The sequence below is a fragment of the Hemitrygon akajei genome, chromosome 10, assembly GCF_048418815.1.
Source record: "Hemitrygon akajei chromosome 10, sHemAka1.3, whole genome shotgun sequence".
NCBI classification, from domain to species: Eukaryota; Metazoa; Chordata; class Chondrichthyes; order Myliobatiformes; family Dasyatidae; genus Hemitrygon; species Hemitrygon akajei.
Genome location: NC_133133.1, coordinates 90,677,242 through 90,700,107, shown reverse-complemented (window position 1 = coordinate 90,700,107; position 22,866 = coordinate 90,677,242). Strand labels below are relative to the sequence as shown.

Here is a 22,866-nt window from a genome sequence, read left to right as displayed (position 1 = left end):
GTGGGACAGCAAGACCTGAGAGAATGAGCACACCGTGAGGTACATGGAACGTGCTCCAGTCTCATTGCCATGATGAGATGTGATTTTACCCTCTCCCGAGCATGTAAGCACTTATTATAAAGAGAAAGTGAATATCCTTAGATCAGCCATGTTCTTATTGAATGGCAGAGCAGGCTCACCAAGCCAGATGGTCCACTCCTGCACCTATTTCTTATGTTCTTAATACAGGAAAAAGGAACATGTTTAACACCGAGAATGGTGTGGATCTTTGCAGATCCAGAGTTGTTTCACCACAAAGAAGAGCAATTATTCGGAAACAATTGTATGCAGAACACACAACGTGTGTAAAAAAAATCTGCCTGTCTTTGTTGCCAAGTAATAAAGAGATTCTATGAAGGAAGATGAGCAATGTTCAGAGCATCACAAGAATGCACCAATTGCTCCTCTTGGGTTTAGTGAGTCATTTTATGATTTTTGGTTAATGCATTAGTTTAGGAAGATCTGTCATTACTGGCATAGCAACCCCCAGTGTGGTATGATGTATGAGCAGTCTTTGCAGACTGTACATTAATGTTCCGACCAGTCAGCAACCTAACCCATGTAAGGGACTCCGAGTATTCCTGATTACCTGTCTGCAAATCATATAAATGGTTCTCAACAAAATGTCGCACTCTACATTGTCTAGATCCGCTCTGCAATCTCACTCTGGACAATGGATATTCTGAAATCGTTAACACAACGTGGCTGCAGAGAAACAACAAAACTTGCTCCAATGGATCCGAAATCAACGTTCCTCACCAGGGCCCAAGTGAACAGTACTGGGAGTAAGTAACTCGCTGCCAAGACCTTTCACATTTATACCTGTAGCTTTTTCTTGCAAAGATGTGTTAAGGGATTTCCTGTTTAAAGAATGGCTGTTTGATTTAGACTCTGTTGCATCATATATCTGTGGTTGAATAACAGAACAGCAGGATTCTTATAATAATAACAGAGTCCTGATGAAAGATTTTGGCCCAAAATGTGTGCTGTTCATTTCCTTCCATAGATGCTACCCGACCTGCTGAATTCCTCCAGAAATTTCTGAGTGTTGCTTCAGATTTCCAGCATCTCAGTTTCTCCTGGGTCTCCTGGTTTCCAGCACTATAGTTAACTCAAATTTTTGTGTATTGTTTCACATCTTTATATCTTCAGGAGAGAAATCCATCACTGAAAATTTGAAACATACTGTATATCTTGATAATTATTGGTATGTGCAACAGTTCCTTTGTTCAGTCACAGCCTGATCATTCGGTACCCATTTATACATGTCCTGTTCTAGTGTCCCCAGATTCACAACAACTCCCCCCAAAAGTAGATATTCCTCTCACCTACACATCAGTGGCAATTTATAGAGGCCTGTTACCCAGCAAACTGCACGTTGCAGAATGTGGGACGAACCTGGAGAATCCACGTGTTTATAGGGAGAAAGAGGAAACTCGACATGGACATCACCAGAGGTCACAATTAGATCTGGGACAGCAGAACTATGAGGCAGCTGTGAACTGAATACAGTTCATTTCTGAATCTGTGGGTTGGACCATGAATAGTCTGAAACTCTCAGGTGATAGTTACCATGTTTAATAACACAGAGTCATGGCCACGGATCTCTATGGCACACAAACAAGCTTTTGGCCCACGTAGTCTATGGCGAACTACTATTCTGCCTAGTCCCATCGACCTGCACCCAGACAATCGTTCTTCATACCCCTCCTATCCGTGTACTTACTGAAATTCCTCTTAAATGTTAAAATCACACCCGCATCCATCAATCCACTGGCAGCTCATTCCACACTGTCCATGCCCTCTGTGTAGAAGTTACCCCTCATGATCCCCTTAAACATTTCACCTTTCACCCTTTGCCTGTGACTTCTAGTTCCAGTCTCACCCAACATCAGTGGCAAAAGCCCTGATTGCATTTACTCTATAGCTAATGTATGAGTGCTCTCGTGATTGTGTAAGCCTCTATCATATCTCCCCTCATTCTCCTGCACTCCAGGGAAAAACGTCCTAACCTATTCCCTCTTTCCCTATATCTCAGGTCTTTAAGACCCGGCAACATTCTTGTAAATTCTTTCTGAACACTTTATTGATATTCTTCCTCTAGATAGATAACTAGAAATGCACACAATACTCCAAATAAGGCCTCAACAACGTCTTCATTCATTGAATGTCAACACTCATAGATCCAACTCCTGTACAGTAATTTGAATTCAGAAGGCCAATATGCCAAAGCTCTCTTCGCAAACTTATCTACTTTCTAATTCCACTTTCAAGGGATTACAGATCTTTATTCCCAAATCCTTCTGTTCTACAGCACTCTTCAGTACCCTACTGCTCACTGTGCAAGTCCTTCCTTGGTTTGTCCTCCCAAAGTGCAATACGTCACACTTGTCTGCATTAAATTCCATCTGCCAATTTTCTAGCTGGTCCAGATTCTGCTGCAAGCCATGATAGTCTTCCCTGCTGTCTACTACATGACAACAATGTTGGTGTCATCTGAAAATTTGCTGATTTGCCCAGCATTTTAGATAACAAAACTGATTTATTTCCCAGAAGCCCTGGGAAGGCTTGGAGTCTTATGCAATGTGATGTCCTTTGCCATTCAGGCACCCCATTGTGCCGGTAGAATCCCCGTGTGGTGGGATCACTGATGGCTGGTGCCTGTCTTCCTATATAGAGGGCAGCAGCTTACAGTTCCCAGGGGCAGAAAGAGGGATCGACTTTGCTGATGGGCAGTGGGCTGGCTCACGATCATCATATTGCTCCAATCATCAAGACAATGAAAATAAGTCTAAGCAGTTATTTCACTAATAGTCTGATGATTTAATGGAATGTTCTTCACAGAACATGCTGAATTGCTTCCCCGGAGACATTCAGGAACAAGAGCCTCAACTTTGAAGGCAGGTGCAGTCAGCAGGATATGTTAGAGAGGGCAGCTTGAAACTGAGCCAAAGATTAGCCTGCTTGAAACTTACACCAATATATGGTCCTGTATGTGTTTGGAGAGAAGCACTAATTAACCCCAACATAGGTATCAGAAATTTGGATTTGAGTCAGGTAATGGAAGGAGGGTGGCAGAATTGAGAAAACATTCTCCTCTGATTCAGACCATGATGATCCAAAGTCCAACAACAATTTTTAAATATTTTTGAGAAGTTTATACCCTCTATGAAACAGAAATATGGCAGTTAAGTTTAAAATTTTATTTAAAGTAAGTAGAACTGTATAACTGAATTTCATGACCATAGGGCTGAGTACCATTGTGTTCAGCTGAAGTGTTGTTCAAATTTATATACATAAGTAAATACTTCTGTGCATTGTATCTAATGCTAACTGTGTATTGTGGAAACTATCCTGACACAGGATGTACCTTGTTGTCATTTTATTTAGAAAATTTGTTTTACGGCGATCAAGTTCAGTGGATGAGACGGGGCAGATAGTCTGGTTCTTAGCCCTTTGTCTCCTTCTGGCCTGGCTTATCGTTTGTGGAGCACTTTCTAAAGGAATCAAATCTTCAGGAAAGGTGAAATGGTTGCTGACAAATGGAGCTAAACAACTCACAACTTCTGTAGATTTCCCCAAGCATTAAACTGGAATTTGCAAGCATGCTTTTAAATGGATTGATGTCCTGTATCTGTGTGTCAACAGTTGTTTGCTCAGGACTGTGCAATGTATGAGTACTCTGATGATCCTTTCCGTAAGTGAAAGAGTAGCATTAATTCCCCAGGCTTCTAAATCTTTAGGATTAGAGCCACTCACTGCAAGGCACTGGTAGAATAACTGATCAGGGTTCCCAAAGTGGTTGTTTGCAACATGGGACATAAAACAGTACAGCACAGGAACACACACTTTGGCCCACGATGCTGTACCAAACAGCTAAAAAGTAAACACCAAAATACTAATCCCTCCTACCTACACAAAGTCCATATCCTCCCATCTTCCTCACATTCATGTGCCTATCTAAACATCTCTTAAAAGCCACCAATGTATTTGCCTCTACCACCATACCAGGCAGCACATTCCAGGCATCACCACTCTGAGAAAAATACTTACCCCTCACATCCCCTTTGAACCTACCCCTTCTCACCTTCAATGCATGCCCTCTGGTATTAGACATTTCAACCCTGGGAAACAGATACTCTCTGGTCACCCTATCTGCACCTCTCATAACCTTATCGACCTGTATTGTGGCTTTTTTGGAGAATAAGGATATGCAGCAACTGATGTAACCCAACAAGTAAAGCTTTCAGTATCTGGAACAGGAGAGGGAATGCTGCCCATCACATTTCGAGCATGGAGAATCTGGAGTCCATAAGTACAAAATTTAATAAATAGAACAAAGAAATATCTCAGTCTAATTCAACAGAACATTGGTGAGGAAGAGTAAATAAGCAATTAGTGTAATAACCTGACAAATATTAGACTTATTATTCTCTGATAGAAATCAGAAATAAACCAGAATATGTTGAAAATAATCCGCAGATCAGGTATCACCTCTGGAGGGAATGAGAGGATTAACATTTTGGGTTCAGTACATTGTATTTGCTTTCTCTTTTAAACTGCATTTCTTGCCTGTTATTTGTGGATAGACCACCTGGCCAGCCAATGCTCAGAAGCTCAAGCCAAGCTGAATAACAAATTGTTTTCAATAGCCCTGATCTTAACATCTGCATTCTTTGCATTAATTCAATCCCTAAAATCAAACAACTGCTGCAGATTCATAAAATGTCTGAGAAAATTTAAACAAACTATTCCTATTATTTCCATTCAACGATCATGTAATCTGTCTCGATTGAGAATCAGGTTTAATATCACCAGCACGTGTCGTGAACCTTGTCTTAAATTAAAATATTCATATTTGGTTCAACTCCTAATTCTTATCAATTCTTTTCACATTTAATTTCTTGTGGATTTAGTTAAACTTTCTACAGTGCATTTACAGCTTTTGTGTTTTACTGTCTCTTTTGATCAAGAGCTGCTTCTTTTCCAGGCTTTTGATTTAAAGAACTCATCCCTTGGTAATAGTTTAAAATCCCAATGTTTCATGTTTCTATTCTTGAAAAGCAAACCACCAACTTTGATCCATCACTCACTTGTTTTCTATTTTGTGGATTATGTTTGCATTCCTGCAAATAAAACAATGTTTTATTGCACTGCTTCCCAAGCAATATATTGGCACCTTTCGTCACTCAAACAGTCATCATGCAGTAGCCATAAGATTCAGGAACAGAATTATGTCATTTAGTCCATTGAGTCTGCTCCACCATTCAATTTTTAAACCTATTCTCTCACCTTGTCTCCTTAACCTTTAACGTCCTTACCAATCAGGAACCTAGAAAACTCTGCCTTAAATCCACCCAGTGAAATGGCCTCAACAGAATGCATAGATTCACCTTAGAGTGTATATTTCTTCCTGCCTTGGGAATTCAGCCATCATAATGATCTTGGCCTGAAATGTTGACTGCTGCCCGACCTGTTGTGTTCATCCAGCTTGTTTGTACATGTTTATCTGCCCTTTCCTATTGGGCAGAAAATACAAAATCTTGAAAGCACCTACCAACAGGTTCAAGGATAGCATCCACCCCACTACTACAAAGCTATTGAATGGTTCCCTTCTGAACTCCACTGACTGCAGTCCTACAGACATCAAATACTCTCATATGTTAAGCAATTTATTCCTGGGATCATTTTTATGAACTTCCTCTGGATCCTCACCAGTGCAGCCTCCTTTACTCCAAAGAGAAAAGCCCTAGCTCGTTCAACCCATATGCATTGATAGAATATGGATTCCAGTGGCAAAGCTGACATTTATTGAGCATCTCCAACTGCCTTGTGAAATGTGGAAGCAGTTAGAGTTAACCACCTTGGTGGGTCTAAGGTCATATATTAACCTGACCAAGTGTTAAGCAGGAATTAGAATTACAAAGAAGAATTTAAAACTGTGGCGTGTGTTATGTATGTAGCTGTTACAACCAGGCAGAATACATAAATGTTGAGGTCAAGTCAAGTAAAGTTTATTGTCATTTAACTATATATGTGTATGCCACCAAACGAGACATTTCTCCGGATCAGGGTGTAAAGCACAGTAATACATGTAACACACATATAACACACAATAACCAAGGTAAGTAAGAATTAAATCTACAAATGATAGATGAACAATGTAATGTGTACAAATTAAATATTGTTAAGATGCAGTACAAATTATCCAATGATACTTCAAGTGCAATGTGGCAGGGAGTTCAGAAGCCTAGTGGCTTGAGGGAAGAAGCTGTTTCCCATCCTGACAGTTCTCGTCTTTATGCATTGGATTCTCCTGCCTGATGGTAGAAAGTCAAAGAGGATGCTGGATGGATGGGTTGGATCCGTAATAATACCAAGGGTCCCGTGTATGCAGCACTCCTGATAAATGTCCTTGATGGATGGTGGGGAGATCCCTGTGATCCTCTCGGCCACTCTTATAGACCTTTGTAGGGATTTCCAGTCTGATGCTCTACTGCTCCCACACCAGATGGAGATGCGACGTGTCAGGATGCTCTCAATGGTGCTCCTGTAAAATTCAGTTAATATGGTGAGGGGGACCAGGGCACTCACTTGCCTCAATCTCCTCAGGAAATGGAGGCACTGCTGATTCTTCTTATTCAGTGAGGTGACATTGAGGAACCAGGTGAGGTCATCCGTGATGTGAACTCCCAGGAACTTGGCGCACTTAACTCCCTACAGAGGAGTCATGTATGTGCAGGGGAAGGCAGTTCATCTGCACCTTTCAAAAGTCCAGTCATTTCCTTGGTCTTCTCCTCATTCAGACTTAGGTTGTCGTTCTCACACCAGTCCACTAGTTTCTCTGTACTCTGACTCATCACAGTTGTTGATGAGCCCAACTACTGTAGTGACATCCTCAAACTCGGTAATACAGTCCGAGCTAAATTCTGTGACTCATCATGCGTCACAGTGTGAAGAGCAGCAGGCTGAGCACACAGCCGTTGGGATCACCAGTGGTCAGTGTAATGATAAGAGAGGACTTGGTAGAAGGAGCAGGGAGGAAATTTAGAAGCACAAATCCATTTTGGGATAAACAGCTCAGACAAGATAGTGAATGTCCTGGAGTGTGTTCTGGAGAGTTTCATGCAATAGTGTGTGCTATGACCATAAAGAATTAAACTATCTGCTTCAGATTCAGCTTGTTGCCTATTGTGTGAATAGTGATCATAATGTGATCTAGTTTGTTGTGTCTGATAGGCAGATGTGCAAAATAGTGATTAAAATCTTAATCAGCTACAACTATCATGATGGAGACTGACCCCACTCAACAGAATACATTAGAGGCATTTTCAAAGAGAATATTTTAATGTCCATATCTTCAAGGAAGGGAGTCTGTGTGTGCCTTGAAAAAGATCTTGAGTGACTTGGGGAGTAAAGGACAAAGTGAAAGTAAAAGTATTAAAAAACACCAATCAAGATGATTATGAGAGAGGAAAATGACAAAAAAAGTTGAAAGTGCAAGGAGGGATAATACAAACAAAGCAAAGGAAATTGACACCAAAGGATCGTAATTATAAATTGAAAGAGACTGTAGATGGGATTGAAAGTTGAGGAAGAAGGGAAATGGTGGACTGAGTACTGCAGAGAAAAAGTTGAATTTTTAAGATAATGTAGAGACTCCATGGATGTTGAGCATTAACGTCTTCTGAACACGTACTGAAGATAGTCAGTAGGCAGAGCATTAAGATTTAGAAAATGAAAACAGATCAGAGGTTGGGTTTTCTGCAGCTAATGATTGAAGCTCCAAAGATTTTTCATATTCTACAAGGATAACCTTGGTATGAGGTCAAAATTCTCCATCTGCTGTAATGAATGCAGATCCGAAATAGTGTAAAAGCTCATCACTACCTGGGGAAAAGCATTGCATTGCTTTACACACCATTGTTTGAGTTTCACATACTCAATATAGATGTATCCAGGTGCAATACACTCCAGTGGAAAACATTTTATCAAGACTTTCTTGTCAGCATGTCCCAATCTGTGTCATTTACCAGGTACACAAGAACAGATCCCTTGTGCACACAAGTCTGACCTCAAATATATCACTGTTCCCTTATCATCACAGAGTGATAATCCTAAACTTTCGAAACTAAAATATACCTTTGTCAAAAAATTAGAGTCAGGTCATTTAGAGTGAAGATGGAAAATGCTCCCTATAAAAGCTGATTGGAATTTGGAGCTCTCAACAGGCAAATATTAATATTACATTAATTGTTAATTTTAGATTTAAATTGATATATTTTTATGAACTAAAGTTATTGAGTACAGGAAACAAAAGTGTGTGTATGGAATTAGTGAAAGGTCACATTGGAACAATTGCAAAGGGACTAACTATGTGTTTCAGTATCCACCCCTGAAATGGCAACATAATGAGAAATCTATGATGTGTTATTCATTCAAAACACTCTTCTCTTGTTTAGATGTTTTGCTGCTCTGAATATTTTAGAATTATGCTAATTACATTTGATATAATTTGTTTCTCAGATGATTGCAATATTTTTGTATTTGTTATGTTACTGAATTAAACATTGCAGATGTTTAATCAGGAAAAGCTAACCTCCCCTCTGCACACTCAGGTAGTTTATTTCACTGCAACATTCCCATACGTGGTTCTGACCGTACTCCTGATCCGAGGACTGACCCTGGAGGGAGCCCAGAAAGGGATTGAATTCTACATTGGAAGCCAATCAGACTTCTCAAAGCTGGCAGATGCTGAGGTAAACCGACTTTCTTTTGGCTGAATACTTTAGACACACTGTTCCATGTTTTTTTTCCTCTATCTGGCATTATTAAGTTAGTTTGCTCATTTTGGGTGAGAATTATTACATGAATGATTTTTAATCCTTGCAAATTTTGTTCAGAGCCTGAAAAAATGCAACTGAATGATTAGTGAAAGATCTGGGTAGTCACAGTCTTTTTCAAAGTACAAGATTCAACCAGGTTAGGGGAGTTTAGCAGGTGAGATTGAAGCATCAAAGTGAGTACGGAGGGTGAGCGCCGGATGATAGTTGCTCTGAACGGAGGGGAGAGCTTGCCGCTGAGCCCAGACAGTGTTGCCCAGGTTTTGTCTGTGTTTTGGATGCACACTGCACTATTATAGGCTTTATTTTTCAGTCCTATAGTTATATATTTTGTGTTTTTTTGCTCAATCTTCTCAATTTTTTTGTGCGGGAGAAGGGATTTGGGGGTCAATGTTCCTGATCCGTTTTTTTCCTTTGTTTTTGTGTGGAAGGAGAGATTTGGGGGTTGATGTACCTGATCCATTTTGTTATGTTGTTTTTTGTGCAGGAGGAGGGATTTGGGATCAAGGTACCTGACCCTTTTTGTTCATTTTTTTTGTACAGGATCTGGGATTTGGGACTCAATGTGTCTGATCTATTTTATTGAGTTTTTTTTTGTGCAGAAGGAGGGATCTGGGGGTCGATGTCCCTTACCCATTTTTGTGTGTTTTTTTGTGCGGGAGGAGGGAGTTGGGGGTCAATACACCTGATCTGTTTTGTTTGTTTTTTTTGTATGGGTAGGAATTGGAGGTCAATGTGCCTGATCCATTTTGTCCATTTCCTGAAGGGCATGTTTTCCACACAAAAGGTGCTGGGCATATAGAATGAATTGCCAGTGGAATTGGTGAAGATGGGTATAATCACAAAGTTTAGAAGACATTTGGACCATATATGGACAGGGAAGTCTCAGGGAGATATGGAACAAATGCAGGCAAATGGAATCAGCTGTTGTATATAACTGTCTCTATCACAAGCTCTTTATCATATTGTATAGTTTTTGCTATCTATAAGTTAACCAATAAAAATGGATTAAATTGGAGAGGATGGGATTGATGATATGACATACAATCAAATGGGATAGGGAACAGTAGTAGTCCTGCCAAAGAACTTTGGCTCAAAACATCAACTGTACTCTTTTCCATAGATGCTGCCTGGCCTGCTGAGTTCCTCCAGCATTTTGTGTCTTTTGGTAGGGAACAGTAGAATTGAATAAGGCAGCATGCTGAGTGGGAGACAGGATGGAATGTGATGGAAATGTTCTCAAAATTCAATACAATGATAATTCACTGTTCACATGTTTTACCAGTTTCTTCAAAATATCCTACAACAAATTAAGCATTGAAAATTTCATCAGTGTTACATTGTCCTTTAAATGCTGAGAAAAGTTATGACAGATGGAATCTAATCCAGAAAAGTTTGAGGTTTGGGAAGACTAACAATATTCACGGTGAGCGGTGGGTCCAAGCAAGAACCAAAGTTCAGAGGGATCCTGACGTGCATATCAAACTAACCCCAAAGGCAGAAGCATAGGTAGATAAAGTGGTTAAGAATGCACACAGAATAGCTTCATGAACTGGGTCATAGGACAGAGTGAGTGACCGTGACACAATTGTATAAAAGAGAGAATTATCATTGCATTGAATTTTGAGTACATTTCCATCACATTCCATCCTGTCTCCCACTCAGTAAGGCCATGGCTCAAGTACAATATGTTGATTTGGCCACTAAACTATAGGGAAAATGTGATTGCACTGAAGACTGGAGGAGATCCACCGGTATGTTGCCTGGAATGACATGTTTCAACTATGACGAGAAACTGAATAGATGTTGTTGTTGTTTCAAAGAAGGCCGAGAAGTCTTGACTGAGACATATAAAATCATGAGGAGCATAGATAGGGCTAATGGTGAAAAACATTTCCTCTTAGCTAAAATCCCTGTAACTAGGGGCAAAGGTTGAGCTAAGCGAATGAAGTTTTAGAAGGAATATGAGGAAGATTTTTGCAGCTGAAGGATGGTTGGAATCTGGAACTTGCTGTATGACTGGGTGCTGGAGATAGGTACTTTCACACACTATTTAGGAATCATTTAGATGAGCATTTGAAACACCATGGCATAGAAAGTTCTAGGCTAAGTGCTAGGAATGGGATAAGTTGATAGGTACTCGATGGTAACAGCAGATATGGTGAGCTGGAGGACCTCCTTCTGTCTGTATGATCTATGAGTACAATATTAAATACAGGGCCCAGTGACAGGTCACTTAACCTACCAGACTATGCTAATATTCATGGTCACTGAAGAATACTTCCAACTTCTCTCATCTATGTTGATTAAGGTGGTCCTCCCTCTATTCCCTTCTCACATGCTTGTCCAATCACCTTTAGCATCCACAGTCTGCAAAAGAAATGATTTAGACTGTGTAAAAATGCTCCTAGAACCCTTGCTTCTGAAAGATAAACCTGTTTTAAGATGTTGCCCCTTTGTTTCGCATTCATTCAGTAGAGTAAATTGTTCTTGCCTTTGAGAATTTAATCAACTTAGGCAGAGTACACTTAACCTCTGCCAAACAGAATTTGAACACATTCATCTTGAAGTTAGTTTTTGTGGTTTACACACTGTGTACTTGTACTGATGATTTTGTATATCAGGTCCCTCTTTGAGAATTGTGTAGATTAAGAAAGCTCATCTGGTTGCTTGTCAAGCACGTTGACACACAAAGCAGGCATTTGGCATATAGATTTTGCACTGAGTGATAACACCCATCATGCACTATTCACTTGCCGTGATGCAAGCTGAAACTGACTTAAAGACACATCACTGGCCACTCGTGTTTTTGCTGAGCTCCATTCACTGCAGCAGTACTGTTATAAAGAACTATTCATTCAACCTGGCACTCTAGCTGTCTGCCGCATTACAATTGGGAGAGTGTCTGCAGAACAAGAGGTAGCTACAAAAGCAATCAGTTGTGAGTTCACTGCCTGTCCTTAACATCACCCCTCTGACAACGGTGCTTCTGCTCTGACCCTACTGAGTGAGTTGTTTATAATGGAGGGGTTTAGGCCCTTCAGATGTTTTCAGGAAGTGTTCACATTTCAAGCTCTTCTCCCAGCAAAGTGCCTGGATATAGGTCTAGTATTTCTGTAACAGAGCTATGGTCATGCATAATGCCTTGACAGCTCTGCCTGCCCAGGTCACCAACACCTGATATATGTCATTGTAATTCATTGTTTTCTTCCTTCTCCTCCCCCTCTTCATTTGTTTCTGTGGAGTAGGGTTTCAACATGAAGGGCTGAGGGGGAAGACTGGATACATAGTACCTCCTGAGGCCCTATATTGATAACGATGAGAAGAAGAGTATGGTCATGAGTAGTATAGCATGTTGCTGAAGATTAATTTCCTGATTGATGAAGTCAAAAAGGCTGAATTGAAGTCGGAGAAGGCCAAGTAGCTGGTGCTGCTCCCTGCATTTTCTTTGAGTTCTCATGGTGAAAATCAAGCCCACTATGTCTCTAGATAAGATTTAGGGAACAGGTCCTTGCCAACTTGGAGGAGGATCCAATGCATATCCTGGCCACCAGTCTTGACTAACTAAAGGTGAGAAGGCCAGATCACAACTCAAATGCACCTTGAGCACAGACGATACCCTGGCTCTCTGAGTTGTCACGATTACAACGTCTTTGTGGTCCTCTGGAATATCTTTCTCTTCTACTATGGATTTGTAACTGAGTTTTGGAGTCTTAGCAAGGATACTATCAACACTCAAGGCTTAGCTGGTTTGTGATATGGCCTTCTCAGTTTTAGCTGATCAAGTGCGGAGGCATGGATGCAGTCCACTGTGCTCACAATTGAGAGTCTTCCAGGTTTTCTTTCCAAATGAACTTCCTACAGCAGGCAACTCAATTGACTCTGAAAAATCTTCAACATTCACTGGAAGGATCAGCAAGCCAGTATTACTATCTTCTCCCAGAACAACATCCCAAGTCCTGAAACCCAGGCTGCACTTAGCTACACCAGCAGACCACCCTGTTCACATACTGGATATCAGACTCATGAAACAGTCACTCTGATTCAAACTATGTTGTGTGAAGAAGATACTAGGTAGATGAAAGACATGATTCAAACATGTCCTCAATGCATCTTCGAGGTAATACAATATGCCAACTTATTGCTTCTTTACTCAACCCTGGGACATCTGGACGCTTCTAGACCTTGGCCTCAATACTTCCTTATGCAATTAGATCCTTGATTTCCTCACTTGCAGACCCCAGTCAGTTCAGATTGGAAACAACATTTCCTCCATGATCTCCATCAGCACAGGTGCACCACAAGGCTGTGTATGTCGCCCTCGGCTCTACTTGCTTTATACCTATTATTATGTGGCTAAGCGCAGCTCTAATGTCATATTCAAGTTTGCTGACACCACCATTGTCATTGACTGAGTCAATGGTGCTGATAAATTAGCATATTGCAGGCTGAATATTGTCATGACAACAAACATGGACCATTCTACTTGCCTTGGGAGTTCACATCCATGACCCTGACCACAGTTTATATACCAGCAGTAGCCAATTATAAGCAAGCACTCGCGAAACTGCATGTTGTTGTCTGCAGGTGAGAAATGGCACATCCTGACACATTTCAAATTTTAGTCAGCAACTTTAGCCAGGCTTGTTTGAAGAAAGCCCTGCCGAATTATCACCAGCATGTTACCTGGTCCACCAGAGGTCACAACACACTAGGCCACTGATACACCATAATAAGGAATGCCTATCGTTCCTTCCCAAGCTGCATTGTGGCAAATTGGATCATTTGGCTGTACTCCTACTACCTGGATTCAGACAAAGCCTGAAGAACAAGGCTTCAGAAATGAAGATAACTAAGAGATGGATGTGGGAGGCTGAAGAACGGTTACAAGATTGCCTTGAGTCAGTGGACTGGGCCACGTTCAAGAACTCAGCTGAGGATCTGAATGACTACACCAGGGTTGTAACAGACTATTTAAAACAGTTGTGGATGAGTTTGTCCCACAAAATCATTCAAGGTTTTCCCCAAACAAAAGCCCCGGATGAACAATGAAATCTGGAGTTTGCTGAGAGCCAGATCAGAGCCACTTAAGTCTGGAGATCAAGAATCGTACAAGAGATGCAGGTATGATCTCCAGAAGATAGATAGATAGATAGATAGATACTTTATTCATCCCCATGGGGAAATTCAACATTTTTTCCAATGTCCCATACACTTGTTGTAGCAAAAACTCATTACATACAATACTTAACTCAGTAATAATATGATATGCATCTAAATCACTAACTCAAAAAGCATTAATAATAGCTTTAAAAAAAAGTTCTTAAGTCCTGGCAGTTGAATTGTAAAGCCTAATGGCATTGGGGAGTATTGACCTCTTCATCCTGTCTGAGGAGCATTGCATCGACAGTAACCTGTCGCTGAAACTGCTTCTCTGTCTCTGGATGGTGCTATGTAGAGGATGTTCAGGGTTTTCCATAATTGACCGTAGCCTACTCAGCGCCCTTCGCTCAGCTACCGATGTTAAACTCTCCAGTACTTTGCCCACGACAGAGCCCGCCTTCCTTATCAGCTTATTAAGACGTGAGGCGTCCTTCTTCTTAATGCTTCCTCCCCAACACGCCACCACAAAGAAGAGGGCGCTCTCAACAACTGACCTATAGAACATCATCAGCATCTCACTGCAGACATTGAATGACGCCAACCTTCTAAGGAAGTACAGTCGACTCTGTGCCTTCCTGCACAAGGCATCTGTGTTGGCAGTCCAGTCTAGCTTCTCGTCCAACTGTACTCCCAGATACTTGTAGGTCTTAACCTGCTCCACACATTCTCCATTAATGATCACTGGCTCCATATGAGGCCTAGATCTCCTAAAGTCCACCACCATCTCCTTGGTCTTGGTGACATTGAGACGCAGGTAGTTTGAGTTGCACCATATCACAAAGTCCTGTATCAGTTTCCTATACTCCTCCTCCTGTCCATTCCTGACACACCCCACTATGGCCGTGTCATCAGCGAACTTCTGCACATGGCAGGACTCCGAGTTATATTGGAAGTCAGATGTGTACAGGGTGAACAGGACCGGAGAGAGTACGGTTCCCTGTGGCGCTCCTGTGCTGCTGACCACTGTGTCAGACCTACAGTCTCCCAACCGCACATACTGAGGTCTATCTGTCAAGTAGTCCACTATCCAATCCACCATGTGAGAGTCTACTCCCATCTCCGTTAGTTTGTGCTTTAAGATCTTGGGCTGGATGGTGTTAAAGGCACTAGAGAAGTCAAGGAATGTAATCCTCACAGCACAACTGACCCCATCTAGGTGAGAGAGTGATTTGTGCAATCACTCATGGGCCAAGTGGAGGTTCCTAACTAGATTGGAATCAACAAGAGATGCTCGACAGCTGTGGCAGGGTCTGAATGCCATAACCTCCTACAAAATTAAATCTTGTGACAGGTAGACAGCAAAGCTTCACATCCAGATGAGCTCAATGCCTTCTGTGCTCTCTTTGATCACTAGAACAGAGAGGAAACAAGGAACCAATGATCCTTTGGTCTCAGTATCTGAAGATGACATGCGGCTACCTTCAAGAGAGTGAATCCAAGGAGACCATCTGATCAGGACGGAGTACCTGGCCGAGTACTAAAGTCCTGTGCTGACCACCTGGCTGGTTTATTTACAGATATCCTCAACCTCTCACTCCAGCAGTGTGTGGTACCCACCTGCTTCAATCATACCAGAAGAGTGTGGTAGTCTGTTTCAATGACTATCCCCCAGCAGCACGTACATCCACAGTGAACTCTTGGAGTTTACTCCTGAAGCCTTCCCCATGACCGAAGCCCAGTTCGACCGGGCTTCGCAGGTAAGCCAGATGTGACGACCAGGAGCTGGCCTTGGTTGTCAGAGGTTACTTGAAGTGCACACCATTGGGAGCATTTAATAAGCAGAGGGAGCTCATCCCTATTCCCATCTCTCGGATATAATAATGTTACAGAACCTCCTTATAACTCAAGTACCCAAATCATACAACATGTTTGTGAATCAATTCCACCCTCTCTCTAGCTGAATCACATCTTTCCTATTGAGTGGCGAACACACCTGCATATGATATCCTCACCAATGTCTTTATATGGTAATATGATGCCTCAATTCTTATACTCCGTGGACCAACTAATGAAGTTAAACATTAATAAGTCTTCTTCTCCACCCTTTCTACCTCTGTTGCTACTTTCAGTGAAATATGTACCTGCACATGACAGGCTCCATTTTGAAAATGACTTCCCAGAGTTTTGATATTTACTGTGCTATCCTGTTCTGGTTTAACTTCCCAAAAGTCATCACTTCACACTTGAATGAGTTAAATTCCATCTGCTATTCCTTTGCCCACTTTCCAAATCAATATCCTATTGTAACCTTAGACAAACTCTTCAATGTCATTTATACCTCCAATTTAACCCTGAGCTAAATAATTGCTCTTTACAATCACCAGGTCTGGAAAGATGCTGCAACACAAATATTCTATTCTCTTGCAATTGGCTGGGGCAGTTTAATAACCTTGTCATCCTACAACAAATTCCACAACAACTGTTACAGAGACACTGTCACAGTCTGCCTCATTAACTGTGCCACAAGTGTGTTTGCTGGATTTGTCATTTTCTCCATCCTTGGACACATGGCTCACATAGAAGACAAGCCTGTTTCAGAAGTTTCTCAATCAGGTACCTGTGCTATGAGTTATTATCTAACATTACAGTGTTTTTAAATTATGTGCTAAGATCTCTAGATCTGCATTCTCAGCTTTCATGGAACAGCTGGGTCTAGTTATTTAGACCCAGTGGTGGACTAAAGGTCTGGGGGATGATTGACGGACAGTTAGAAGGGAAAGGATTTTGAGAGGGGCTAGAGTTGAGGGCAAGGTATCAGGAAATGCAGTAAAGAGTTAAAAGGGTGAGGCCAAAATAGTCAAGGATGTAGAAAGGAGAAGTACAATGTTGATCGAGAATGAAATCAGGAGAATATTGATGGCTATGGGAGTGAAGAGAGATGATGGGAAGGGAGATCTGGGAAGAAATGGAAAAATGGAATGGATTGGTGGTGTAAAAGATAATAATAGGAAGACAAAATTAAAGACTGTGCAACTTTTTCAAAGGAACATTTGTTGCCTTGTACAGGGAATGGTGAATGGAACTGGAAGAAGAAAGGGTTGATTCTGCAATCATTAAGGGAGCCCCGATCGTTTACTTTTTATTTCTTTTCTGTGGTTCAATGTTATGTTGGACCCATTGATTGTCATTGATGAAGGTCACTATGGATCTGACGTGTTTCATTTGCTTCATCAGTAGGTGAGGCATATGCAACACTTCAAAATTTACAGAGAAACACCTACCTTCCATTTTCTCCTTTGAAGAATAATAAATTGAAATTATCGCTGAAAGTGTCTGAAAGGTAAAGTTGTGAAAGTAGCAAACTCGTCTCATTGCACTGTCAGTGGAGTGATTAGTAATTTCCTGGGTTTTTTTCAATTAATTAGTTATTGTAATGCAGACAGACGAACAATAGTCCCATTTCTCACACTGCTGTCTCCACTGACTGTAGAGTGTATGTGGAAAGAGTTTGTTCGGTCTACATCCTGGTCCCAGTGACAACAATTGGCACAAAGTAGGGGGCACTTACTTGGCGACGTCACTGCAGATTTAATTGTGATCAAAACAGGACCCTTTAATAAAAATATCCTCATTCCTCTAGCATCCCAATGAACAAGAATCAGAAAATCTCCAAACTGAGAAAAATGGATTTTTTTTTTGCAATCTGGAAAATAATTAATTTGCTTTAAATAAATTACATTATTCTTTTACTCATTGTATTTAGGTTTTGGTTTGGCTTTTATCGTGTACCCAGAGGCTCTTGCTCAGCTGCCAGTGGCTCCGCTATGGTCCAGTTTGTTTTTCTTCATGTTGATTACTCTGGGACTCAGCAGTCAATGTGTTGCAGTAGGTAAGAGTCACTGTCTTTCCTTCAATCTCTCCCACTGCCATTAGGGTTTCTGAACTTCAGCATTTACTCATACTGAACTGTACACTTACCGTCTCAAAATAACTAGGACTACCATCACTGAGATCTATGGTATTCTGTGGGAGATCATTTGCCCGCACTTCCATCAAATACCACGTGAAGTGACCATCTTTAAAGTACAAATTTGAGTTTTCAAAATCTGTTCCCTCTATTTCATCCTTGAATTTCTTATGGCTTTCTTGCAATTATAACCTATGACTGTTGCCATAATTTTTATGAACTTATCCGGACCCTGTCATTGTATCCAAGTTCCTTTCAGAGATGATACAGGCAATATTTTAACTGAAGTCCTGTACAAATTGTAGTCTTTTCCTGCATATGTGCTAAGACCCCAGAGTTAAAGCAAGGAATCATAAGCAGAGGTAGTGTAGGTTTTCACAAATACAACGGCGGAGGCGGAGGCATTTTATGTTTCAGAAAAGCCATAGCAACTCATATGTTGATCACCAGAAACTGAACACAAAGTGTGCTAAAAACCCTTTATGTATGTAGTACCCAGGTTAACATTTCTATTGCTATGCTATGAGGTATTTATTTTAGCAGTTTTCTGTAAAAGCAGTGTTTCCTGTTGGTAAGAGTGTTTTGGCTTTGGCTAAAGACAAAGAGCCACATTATCCAAATTAGGCATGATGTCAGCAAATCAGCTGCTGGAGTGTTAGTGAGAACTGAACGGCAGACACTTTCAGCTGTACACGTAAGCAGGATGACAGTGATTGTCAGGAACGCTTCAGAGAGAGAGAGGTCAGGCTCAAATGTGGGTTGCCGATGGCACATCTTTTTCCTGTGAGGCTAATGTCTAGTTTTCTGGTGAGAAAACTGGGAGAGAGACAGTCTCCCGGATTGGGAAAGTTAACAGCAAAGTCATTCAGCTTTAGTGACTCCCCAGTACCTGAGAGATGGAAAAGGAGACTAAAGGAGATGTTGAAGTTCAAAAATGTTTTTTCTACTGACAAGTTTGATGTGGGTTGCTCCAAGAGTACTCACCACACCAACCAAGTAACAGAGGAAACACCTTTCAGAGAAAGGTCTCGACGGTTAGCACCAGCTGAGGTAGAAGATGCCAGAAGTATCTGCTGAATCTGAAGGAAGCTTGATTAGAGTTGAGGTGTCCCATAGTCCCACTGAGGTGGTGAGGAAGAAGAATGGGAAGGTACAAATGTGTGTTGACTATTGGACACTGAACAGACGTCCAGTTCCGGACCAATATACTGCTCCATGGATCAAGCAAGCTGTAGCCTCTCTGAGTGGATCAAAATGGTTCAGTGTGTTGAATCTAAGGAGTGGGTATTATCAGATACAGGATGGAAGCTGATAAAGAGAAGATGGCATTCATATGTCCACTTGGGTTCCTTCAGTTTGAAAGAATGCCCCAGGGCAAATCAGGAACACTGGCCACTTTCCAACATGTCATGGAGAAGACTGTTGGGGACATGAACCTGCTTGAGGTACTGGTGTGCTTGGATGACCTCATAGTGTTCGGGTCCACACTGGAGGAGCATGAGATGAGGCTACTGACGGTGTTAGACCACCTGAAAGCTGAAGGGTTAAAACTGTCACTGGACAAGTGCCAGTTCTGTAAGATGTCAGTCAGCTACATCGGGCACATAGGAAATAGTTATGGATCCATCCAAAATAGTGAAGGTGACCACATGGTCAAGGCAAAGGATGTGAGTGCCCTACATTCATTCCCTAGATTCTGTGGGTACGACCGGAGATTTGGGAAGGACCATATCAGAGTGTGCCTTCCTTTGATCAGTTTCTGTGTGGATACCCTCCCTTGGGGAAGAAAGGGAAGAGAACAAAAGGAGAAGGCAAAGTTTACCTTAGCCCTTAGAAACCTTTCAGGAAAAGATTAAATGCAAAATGTGAAGAGGCCTTTCAATTGCTGACTAAAGCATCTTTTCAAACCCCCAGATGCCATATGTACAGCATATAGATGCCATCTGTGAGAGTTTAGGTATTGCTGTATATCAGGACCAAGCTAATAGGTTTAGACATGTTGCTTTTGTCAGCTGGAGTCTGTCACCATCCAAACAAAAGCATCCTACTCACAATTTGGAGTTTCTGGTGTTGAAATGGACTGTAGTGAATACATTACGTGACTATCTATATAGTGCCAAGTTCGAGGTGAGGACTGACAACAATCCACTAACTTATATCCTGATCTCAGTGAAGATGGATGCCACAGGTCATCACTGGTTGGCTGCATTATCTGCTTATGATTTCAGCCTGAAATATCGGCCATGGAGCTGTAAGACTGATGGAGATGTCTCGTCCCAGCATTTGCATGAGGTGCCAAAAAAGGACAGAGGGTGGGAGGGCATTCCTGTCTCTGATGTTAAGGCAATTGGAGGTCCTGAAATTACAAACTTCATTTGAATACTGTTACAAATAATGGTCTAATAAGTTCCAAAGTCATTTTATTTTAGCAGTTTTCTGTAAAAGCAGTGTGTCCTGCTGGTAAGAGTATTTTGGCTTCAGCTAAAGATAAAGAACCATGCTGTCCAAATTAGGAATGTTGTGTCAGCCAATCAAGAGTGGGATGGCATGGAATATTCTGCAGAGCTGGGCAGGAAGTGTTTTCTGAAGGACAGTAATCTGGTTTGGGGTCTTTTAGTGGGAGGTGTGGAGAGAAGAGCTCCAGGGAAGATGCCTGGAGGACCCCATCTGAAGGGGAGACCCTAATGCAAGGAGTGTTTCGCAAGTTAGAGGATTCCAAGAAGGAAAGTTCTACCTGTGATTGGTGAAGAGAATTCTGTGCCATCAGTAAAGCTGCTGCCAGCTACCACAGAAATGAGCTCCGATGTTTATGTGCACATTTAGTTTAACTTAATGGTCCCTTTTATCTTTCTTTTAATAATAATAATAATAATACTAAGTACTTTATTGATCCCAAGTGGGAAATTCTCCCGTTACTCAGCAACATTTAAAAGCTCACTTAGCAGTGTGCAGACTTAATAGTCAAGTACAGAATAATAATATACACAATAATAATTTACCAATGTGCAATAATAATGTACAAAATAATAAAACAGAGATTATTGTACTATGGTCTGGGTTCTCCTGTCTCACAGAGATGAACTGTTGTATACACTTTTGCATTCGATAGGAAAGATATTCTGTAACAATCCTTGCGATAAGGGTGCTGAGTGAGTCTCTTCGAAGGGGTGCTCCACTGCTTATTCAGTAGGTCATAGAGAGGATGTGCCAGATTTTCCATAATAGATAACAGTTTGTTTAGCGGCCTCCTCTCCACCACTAACTCAAGAGACCAGATTGTAGCTGAGGACAGATCCAGCATTTTTTATGAGTTTGTTTAGTCTTTTTGTATCACCAGCACGGATACTGCTGCCCCTAAATGAAGTAGCAAAGGAGACTGCAATTGTTATGACGGACAGGTAAAAGATCCCCAGCATCCTGCTGCACACCTTGCTGGATCTCAACTTCTTTTTCATTTCCTGTTAACTGTTTGATAAAGTTGAAAATTGGTAAATATACTTTCTTTATAATTTTATCTGGGTGTACAATCTATCATTTCTTGGCTACCAATAACAGTGTATGGGCAGTATTTACACAACATTCACTCAAATTGATTCCTTTAATTGGAGCATCCCAAAATTCCTATTTGGTTGAACCCCAAATTATACTGACCCTAGACGTGTATTGCTTATGAAAGACAGCCTTTTCACTGCTGAGTCACGTGGCTGTTAGCAGAGTTAGCTAACAAGCCAAATTGGTGTACAAGCCCCAGTGACAGTGTTACATGTAACTATGGCCATCATATCAGACCAGCCTCTTAAACCAATTACATTACCCTACAGTAGTATTATTCTCTCACATTTTTAAGAATTTCACAAAGTTAAGTTTAAACAGTATTTGGGACAGGCTCATTTTGCCTCTCTCATTCTGAAGCTATATTTTAGCTGTGTTCCCAGTCTGAAGGCAAAGGAAGGGTGGAATGTGACTTCCAATACAGGAAATCCATGCTGTAGAGAATACTGAATGGCCAGAAGCAATGCATTAATTCTAGAATTGGTCATAAATTTGGTCTGATGGATTTCTTTTGTTCAGTGACTCAAGAAATTTAAAATGTCACAAATGTTGTCCATTCTGTACCAGTCCACTCCAAGGCTAATGAAGCATCTTCACACCTTCAATGTCTTCTGTGCAGGAACACCATCCAGCCAGCCTTTTAATGGCTCCAATCCACCAAACTGAAGGCAGGCTTTGTCTCCCACCTCCTGCAGTGAGGTTACTCATTGTAACATACCTCCCTGCTGGAATCTTCCACTGGATGCAAAGGCAACTGTATCCCCTGCCCTTATTCCTCTCTCCACCTTCCTGTTAAAGCCCTCAAGGAGAGAAGATCTCGCTACGTCATTGACCCTGGTGTCTGGGACTGAACAGACTCTTGTTTTGTTCACCTCCCCTTTCCAACAGCATTAACCTGTCAGGGAGCTTATTGCCAATGGTTACTCAGGGAAAAGAGTGAGAAAAGAAGCATCAACATGATCAACCAGCTTCATTAGAGACATGCCATGCTTCTACCATGAGTGCATGCTTCAATTATTAGCTTGCAAAATGTTGCAAGTCTCTGCAATGTTTCAAAGAAGAATTTGGATGGAAGGAACTGCCCACATCTCTTCTGCTCTGCAGGGAGTTAGATCACCCAGTGCTGTATTTCTCTGAGGAATTCTATATGTTATTAATTAAATACTCATCTTGTTTAACACTTATTTTATTAGAAGCAGTAGTAACAACTCTCCTGGACCAGTTCCCTCAGCTTCTGCGACCAAGGCGTCTACTTCTCACAGCTACTGTTTGCCTGTCATTTTATTTCCTCAGCCTGACTTGCGTAACACAGGTATGGTGCACTTTAGTGTTTTCATGTGCTATAGTTAAACCTATCAATTC

General features: G+C 41.3%; 1 protein-coding gene across 1 annotated transcript in view; it reads left to right on the top strand.

Annotated features, from left to right (window-relative positions):
- The window catches only part of LOC140734532 (sodium- and chloride-dependent neutral and basic amino acid transporter B(0+)-like), an 89,050-nt gene that overhangs the window by 50,017 nt on the left and 16,167 nt on the right, over positions 1 to 22,866 (top strand). Inside the window, exons 5-10 of the mRNA XM_073058628.1 lie at positions 686 to 824; positions 3,430 to 3,562; positions 8,658 to 8,798; positions 16,370 to 16,598; positions 17,749 to 17,874; positions 22,698 to 22,816. Of these exons, the coding sequence (XP_072914729.1) occupies positions 686 to 824; positions 3,430 to 3,562; positions 8,658 to 8,798; positions 16,370 to 16,598; positions 17,749 to 17,874; positions 22,698 to 22,816 (887 nt within the window). The remainder of the gene's footprint in view (positions 1 to 685; positions 825 to 3,429; positions 3,563 to 8,657; positions 8,799 to 16,369; positions 16,599 to 17,748; positions 17,875 to 22,697; positions 22,817 to 22,866) is intronic.